General features: G+C 37.4%; 1 protein-coding gene across 1 annotated transcript in view; it reads right to left on the minus strand.

Moving 5' to 3' along the window:
• Positions 1 to 8091, minus strand: part of LOC113228737 — a 114857-nt gene that overhangs the window by 56742 nt on the left and 50024 nt on the right. The window contains exon 4 of the mRNA XM_026462100.1: positions 2769 to 2850. Coding sequence (XP_026317885.1) covers positions 2769 to 2850 — 82 coding nt within the window. The remainder of the gene's footprint in view (positions 1 to 2768; positions 2851 to 8091) is intronic.

The following is an 8091-nucleotide window of genomic DNA, read 5'->3' on the forward strand; positions in this document are numbered from 1 at the left end:
TCTAATTGAGACAGCCAATAGAGCGCGCTTATTCCAATTTTATCGCGCGCGTCTAACTAACATGCGTAGCCATACTACGGGGACTGGCATAATTTTATTTCCTCTTGAACTTTGTACCCTCTACGTCTTTTGTTACTTAGGTCATCAAATTAGTTCTAGTACTCGCAAACGTTATTTGTAACTGTTCTATCGGTCGTTCGCTAACATCTTTAGCTTCGCATGGATAATCATTCCAACGTCGGTATGCAACGGCAGACGTAACCCAACTAGTGACCATTACTCGCTATTTCGGTAACAATCTGACTATTGCCACCTGTCAACTTTTGTAACATCCTTCCCAACTTGCCCTTCCACGCCCAGGTTAGTAACCGAGCGACTGGACAATATGCAAATTGGTAAGTATAGAGAAATTAATAACGGTTTTCCCAACAGAGATTTGGTACGTCTCAATTCATTTTGAGATATTCATTTTTGAAAAAATAACCGTTTTATAATTTAAAATAGCCTTTTTCTCTGCATTTCGGTTAAGACCGATCCAATTAATCTGGACAAAGATCTTAGTGTGAACATTTTTTTTATATAATCTTCTGACTCACTCCCAGACCTTTCCTGTTTCTTTCTTTTAAACTAGATCAATTATTATTGTGCAAGGTCGAATCTAACATATTAACACAATGGAAACAGAGAACAGGGGTTTTTTGTTTATCTGTAGCAAAAGTTGGCACAATTTATGTCGCCAATGTAGTAGCCATAAGCTTCCGTAATTGCGGCAGACCGCGCTGTTCCTGGCTTGTGTAAATCACTGTTCGATTGTAATCGTAAATAAACTAAACAAACTTCAACTTTACTGTAAGTCAAAATTCTTCAATGGCACGTTATGTCCCCAATCCTTGCCAACCGCTTCCTGTGATTCAATCAGCTATTGAATTGTTATATCATTATTTTTTTATATACCTAACACTCGGCAGTGTATCAGCCAATGTTTAGAAAACTAAAGACGACAAGCGTGTCGTGTTGTCAGTGGACAACATGTTATATTTGTCGAATCATTTCAAGTTGTAAATTGGTGTAATAAAGGTCAAGTTGCAAATGTTTCTAAAAATCTCGATCAAATAACTCTGGAGACTATAAAATCTTAATATCGTTTTCTTTTGACATTGACGATCAAACTCTAGACCACTTCCAGTATGACAAACAGCTACTATAATATAATAAATTCTGCGAAGCTACATGGCATTTCTTGTGTCCCAAACTGTACGGGTCAACGTACATTATTGTGCAACTGAAAATATGCAACGTCGCATCCTACATTGTGCACGTACAAAATGTATAAATTATAATTTTCAGCACAATAAAGTGACTCTGTGGTGTCGGTCGAGTATTATTTCTACAGCATCTTGACACCTCCCTGCATCATCTCGCTGATATCACCTGACATATTCTGACATATTACTGTACGAGACAAGCAGCTCGTACACAAACCATGTAATATTTTTACCTATATTAGTATACAAAGAAGAGAGCAGTATAATATAGAATGTCACTCGAAATATTGAAAATTGCGTCGCTTTATTAAAAATTTCTATTCATTATCAGAACTGATTAATAGCAGATTATGTAGTTTCACAAAAAAATGTTTGATAGCATAATAATTAACGTGAGCTTGCCGTGTGAGGTGAACTTTAATTTTAAAAAAATGTTAAAGAATAAAGAATAATGGATAAAGAATAATATAAGAATAATGGTTGTTGGTGTAAAAAAGCCTACGCTCACATTTCCTGAATAAAGTAAAATGCGTTGTATTCCACATGAATGTCCGCAGAACTGTGCGACTATCGATTCATCGCTAAAACCGAAATCGTTCCTGCAATCGAGATTGAACTGTTACATTACTTCCATTTGGTTCACATTGAAAATACAATCGAATCTTTAAAGTATTCAGACATGTCACGCCGTTAGAGATAAAATCATGATTTTTATACAAAATAGTATTCCTACGACCTCTTTTGCACTTTTTACGTTATTATGGGGGAACAAAAGGGAAAATGATATATTTTACGTAGACCTAAGTACCGCCTACAGCCTAAACTTATCCGTTTTTGCAAAAGTTATGGAAACCGCTTTGTATGAGCAATGTCTGATCGATATTCTAATTTCTACCACCATTACCACTATTGCTGATGAGCTCGGGTCCAAAAGGTAAGTCACACTTTCTAAGCGATATGTAATGTAATGTATAAGCGTTTCTTCGTATATATAATACGTCGGATACAACTTCTAACTCGGAGAACGAACTTGACACGTTTCGGAAACTTTGCTATTTGACGATTTCTTAGATTTCCGCGATAGCTACACATTGAAAATGTAACCAGAATTATATTTCCGAATCTAAATCACATACATTAGTTTTTTCAAACAAACTCACGTTACGCGTTCTTTATAGATCATATGGTCATGACTGACTGAGATTGTAAAGCCATCAACCAGCTATATCTAAAGCTCGGTGTAGACTATTTGCAACACAACGTGCAATGCAACGCGAGCATCTTTGGGACGACACTGCGCGCACCGAACTGCGTTTGCCTAAAAGCCGTGGGATTACAAATACATGCAACATTTCTTTTTAAAAAAGTAATATAGGTACTAATTATTACAAAAATTATTACCTGCAATTTACGCTAATTTACTATTAAATTTTAATTTTATTTAGTTTTTGCTATTTGTTCTATTCAAGAAATAGTAGTATCCTGCAAGAAATATGCACTCACCGTCCCTTGACGGAGTCGATGTCGTCGTCGGCATCGGGTTGCAGCTGCATGCCGCCTTGCGCCCACGTCACTGTCAGCCAATCTACAACAATGCAAACGATCGTAGCTTAGCAATAGAAGAAAAAATAGCATCATCGGCCCAATGTAAAGGAAAAAAGAGCAAAATATCATTGTGTAACTGCAGGATGATAATACATATTTTTTTTACACACGACAGGTAGATGACTCCACTGTACCTGGTGTTAAATGGAAAGTGGAATCCAAACGTGAAGGTGCCTAGTGTAGTGTTCATACAATCACTGCCCTAGTCACCTCCACACTGTATGCCTACAAGATGCCTCTTCATGCCTCGTTTGAACGACCCCATAGCATAAGAAGAAGGGAATGCGTGCGCTGGAAGGGAGTTCCATTTGTCGACTGTGCGACAGACAAAGGTGCCACCAAACTTTTATAAAATATCCTATTAACCGCGCACGTGTTGTATGGGAAATCTGAATTATAATATTTTTTGCAAGTTGTTTTTTCATACCACCTAATACAAGCTTATTTTATGAGAGAAAAATAAATTTCCCAGATCGAAAAATAATTTCCCTTTAATTTCCTGCTCAGAAAAACATCTGAATGACTATATCTTCAATATAATATTTACATATACGCTACGTTGGGCTAACCATGTACATAATTTTGATAGACAATTTTTTCTATAACATCCAGTGATGGAACGAACAAGTCGCGCGTCTGATGAAGCTACACGCCTGTCCAGAACAGTTACAGTGCCACTCAGAGCTTTAAATTGCAAAGATCTGTGGGGCACTACCACTGCGCCCGTCACCCTGAGACATAAATTGACAAGTCCCATGTAGGCACATTGTAGGTAATTTCACCAGCACCCCTATTCTTCAAAACCGGAACACACTAATGCTGACATTACTGCTTGGCGGCAGAAATAGGTAAGGTGGTTGACATCGTCTTCCCGCTCCCCCTCCGCCGTTTCCTTCAGCGTCATGACCGCACCACTGACGGTACTAACCGCCTTCCAGACCTCTTCGCTTTTCGCCAAGCCTGACAACGATAGGTCTGCCCCTACTACCGCGGACAACGTGGCGCGAGGCTCCGCCCAAGCTGGGCACTCTTCACGCGTATGATACGCGTTATCCGCGGCTGATTCACAATGGTGGCATGCCGCTGACGGCTCTCTACCTGGAACTTCATACAGGAACTTGCCGACGCATCCGTGCTCGGTTTGCTACTATACGGGACTTGACACAGGAGATAATAAAAATCGGTTCTCACTACTCAAAGTATAATGAGAGAAAAACGCCTTGAATTGGAGAATAGCTAAATCAACCGTTAAAATAATTGCTCCTTATAGTAAAATGTAGGCGCTATTTATAAAAATAAATCTTCATGCGTGAACAGCCACCCTTAGAGGTGGGTGATACGGAGGTACCCCCTTTCCAACAAAAAAGAATCATGAAAATCGGTTCACAAATACCGGAGTTATCGCGTAACATACATACAAAAAAAAAACATACGATCCAATTGCGAACCTCCTACTTTTTTTGAAGGGGGTTAATAAATCTATTCGATTTTCATTTCTGTATTTACTATAGGCACTTTTTATTATATGCTACGTAAATATAGCGCTGTTTGTGACATACATGAACGTCACAATCTGTTACTGTAATTCGCACAACATTAATGTCAGTTTTCTTGGATTTTTTTTTGCTTTTACGGCGTCTATTTGTTACAGAAAATATATTAAAACTTGAGAACATTTTGGAAAGAACTTGTATAGGTATACAGTATCTGACAGGCGAGTTTGATAAATCGTTGCCGATTTCCCTGGGGAAGGAAATATTCAGGCCTAGGAAAGTTTCCTTGGAATTTTGCTCAATATAATGAAACCATTCTTTTAAAACCAGTGCCTACGTCGCATTGTACAGACAATACAAGCTGGAAAGTTTATTAACTTGAGTGTGAAGAACAATTATTGTTTAAGGTTATTCAAAATCCATATATTTTGTTATGAACTTTATTTTCATTACGTAGACTAGAGTTTAATTTAAATATCTTAACTTTTATGAATTTATTTTCAATATTACACAGAGTTTTTTGATACGGTGATGGTGGCATGCGACACGCCTGTCCATAGCAGTTGCAATGGCATTCAGAGCTTTAAAGATGTGACGGGCATTGCCACTGTGCCTGTCACCCTGGGACATACGTCGACAACTCCCATGTGCCTATAATTTCGGCAGCACCCTTACGCTTCAAAATTAGAGCGCAGTAATGTGCTTAGCGGCAGAAATAGGTAAGGTGGCAGTACTTGCCTGGATGAACTCTTTCCCAAGAAGCTCCAGTGCTTCTAAAAGTAATAGAAGAATAGGAGAGTACTTTTAAATCTGGTGCCTCCTTCAAATCATCATTTCAGAAATTTTTACTATTTGCCCTAAAGTTATTTTATTCTTTGATATCATTCTGACCACAGACCACATACATTTCTTTCTTCCGTAATTCTGACATATATACGTATTTTGTTATTAAGTTACCAAATAGACTTTTCATTCTTTCTTTCTTACTTAAAGTAATAGAAAAACCATCACAATTGCTAAATCATTTTGGGAACAGTATAAAATTGAATAGGAAGTATATTGAAACGCAGAACACAGACTTCTAACTATCAATCAAGAATAATCACCTTCGCCCTGTCTTCGACAAAAGCGGGCCATTAGCTGAAACGGCAATGGCGTCGGGAATATTGAGCCGAACCATTTGCTTGACCCTATAGACCCTGAAGGCCCAGCAGCCCTGAAACGCTGAGATTAATAGCCACCAGTTATCTAACAATATTCAAATGAAGCTTGTGGTACATGAGAGAAACTGAGCGATAAACAAAGAAAAATTGTCTGTACTTATCTTATTACTTAATTCTTTGTGACGAATGAAATTATATACTTAATACAAAAACGACCTCAAAAGTTCGTGGAATTACATGTATTTGCTAAGTTTTATTGAAATCGATTACCGGAAAGTGCGCGACACTGCATTCATCCCCTAGTTTACCACCCTTAGAGGTGGAATATTTTCTTCAAATGTAAGTGAGACCAATATTGAGGAATTGAATGGAATTAATACAGTGAATAAAAAAAAATAATTATACAGTGAATAGCGACATCTCTCGCCAGGACTGGTAGCTGTAAAGGTACTAACTGGGTGATAAATCTGTCATAGATTTCTCATAGATGGCGCTACGACTAAAAAGTCGTTGAAAGACCAAGTACAAAGACACGACGCAAGCACATAGAAAAATTCGTGAGGTCCGTTGGTTCGTTCCATGGCGTAGTTGGTATAGCGTCTGGCACGGTATGCAAGAAGACGTCGGTTCGAATCCGACCGGATCGAAGGAATTTTTTCTGAGCGTTCGATCTTTGTATTAATAATTATAATTGAATGGAATTTAAACAGAATCATTAAAATCGGTTCACAAATGCTGGTGTAATCGCGTTACATACACACAAAAATGTATAATTTTAAAGTTTGGTTAAAAAAGGAAGATATGTTACTAACCTCTTACTGTCTTGTGTCAGTCTGCGTCGAGCAAAGGGAAGTACGTGACAATGAAATTTCAAAAAAATACCGTCGTCCATAAATAGTTGTTCTAAGGTAGAATGTTAGATTTGACTTAAAAATATTTTTCACGTTTGTTTAATAATAAATATTCTTTGTTTCCTTTTTCCACTGCGTTTCATTTCTTACCTACTTTTCGAAATGTTCTTTCTGTTCCACAAAATCATAATCTATGCCCCGACAATGCACTTGACCCGCCACAGATTTTAAACGTCGATTATTTACTATGAAAGTAACATATCTTGTCAAAAAGAGCATTGTTTGTGGCTAACTAAATAGTTAATGAAAATTAATTGCGCGCGAATAACATTTTCCAAAACAGGGCTTTAGGTTAATTGTTTTTGTGTCGAGCATTCTACTATTTATTGAGCCTTCTTTTATAGTGAATCCACACAGATAGTTTGAATACTTACTGGGAGGATTCTCACAGAAAGTATCGGCTCTGTGCAAGGCGCAAGGGCGTGGCCGAATTCACACAGTCCCGTATTTCACACAGAAGTACAGCATAATATGCTATCACTAAATTGCATAAATAGTTTAATAGCTAAATTTAATTAAACACGCGTGCCGTTGTGTACTTGCAACGTCCGATTAGCGCGGGAGTTCGCGGGCAATAAAACAGCTGTCAAGAAGTTGTACCTTCGTGACGAGGAACAAGAAAGCCAGGGAACAAATATACTCACTTTAAAAAGGAAATAATTCGTTTATTGCTATTTATGCTTGCATATGGTACAGTTTACAACGTCACAATTGCATCATTCATCTGAAAGGACGTTAAGGGATGCAATGACAATAATGATAACGATCTCTTTTTTTCTTTTGTTACTTATTGAAAATGAAATTCTTGAAATTGAATTTTTTCGTAATAAGATTTTGCATTGGACCAATAGCAAAAAGGCATGGGTAAAGGTGCAACCACATGGGGTGGACCACTCTATATCCGAGCCGAACCACTGGAACTCGAGTGAATTATAGTAACTGCTGATTTACGGTATCGTAAAAGGTGTGCAGGGTAACTTTAGGCTTTATTAACTTTGCTTATTATCTGTGAATGGAAATTTTGATTAAATATTGGGATTGCACAAACCTTTGCAGGTACAGTCACCTGCAATTAAATGTGTATTTACTGGTATTTAATTTCAATTAAAATTTTGTTCAATTAAAATAATCGAATTTCACTTTCGCCACTTGCGTACTTTACATAAGACTTACAATTCAAAGCCATACATGCCACAACCGAACGAGCGAGAAATTAAGCGCTTTAAAATAAGTTAATGCCAAAACTCCGTCTGGAAGAACGATCTTCTGTATTACCTTATGATGTATAATAGCACCCCATTTGGAATTATATAAGCAAAAGAAGAAATATACACGTAGGAAATGACTAGACAACAAGAATTAAGAAGGCCAAAAGAAAATAGAGGGGCAATTGCAAATTCGTAACGAAGAGGAAGGTGTCAAATTCAAATCATTCAATCAATTTTTTTATTTGAAACATCAGAGATCGAGACTACCTCCATGAGCTAAACGGGTTACTACCACGGATTTTTGTCATCCAAGTACGCAGAAGTTGTATAATAACCTTTAGTATAAAGTTTTTGTCTCACTATAGTTTTAAACCTCGTGAAAGGCAAATTTTGTATATCAACCGGAATCTTGTTATAGAAGCGTATACATTGCCCCTTAAATGATT

The sequence above is a fragment of the Hyposmocoma kahamanoa genome, unplaced genomic scaffold (assembly GCF_003589595.1).
Source record: "Hyposmocoma kahamanoa isolate Upper Pololo Valley unplaced genomic scaffold, ASM358959v1 239, whole genome shotgun sequence".
Taxonomy (NCBI): domain Eukaryota; kingdom Metazoa; phylum Arthropoda; class Insecta; order Lepidoptera; family Cosmopterigidae; genus Hyposmocoma; species Hyposmocoma kahamanoa.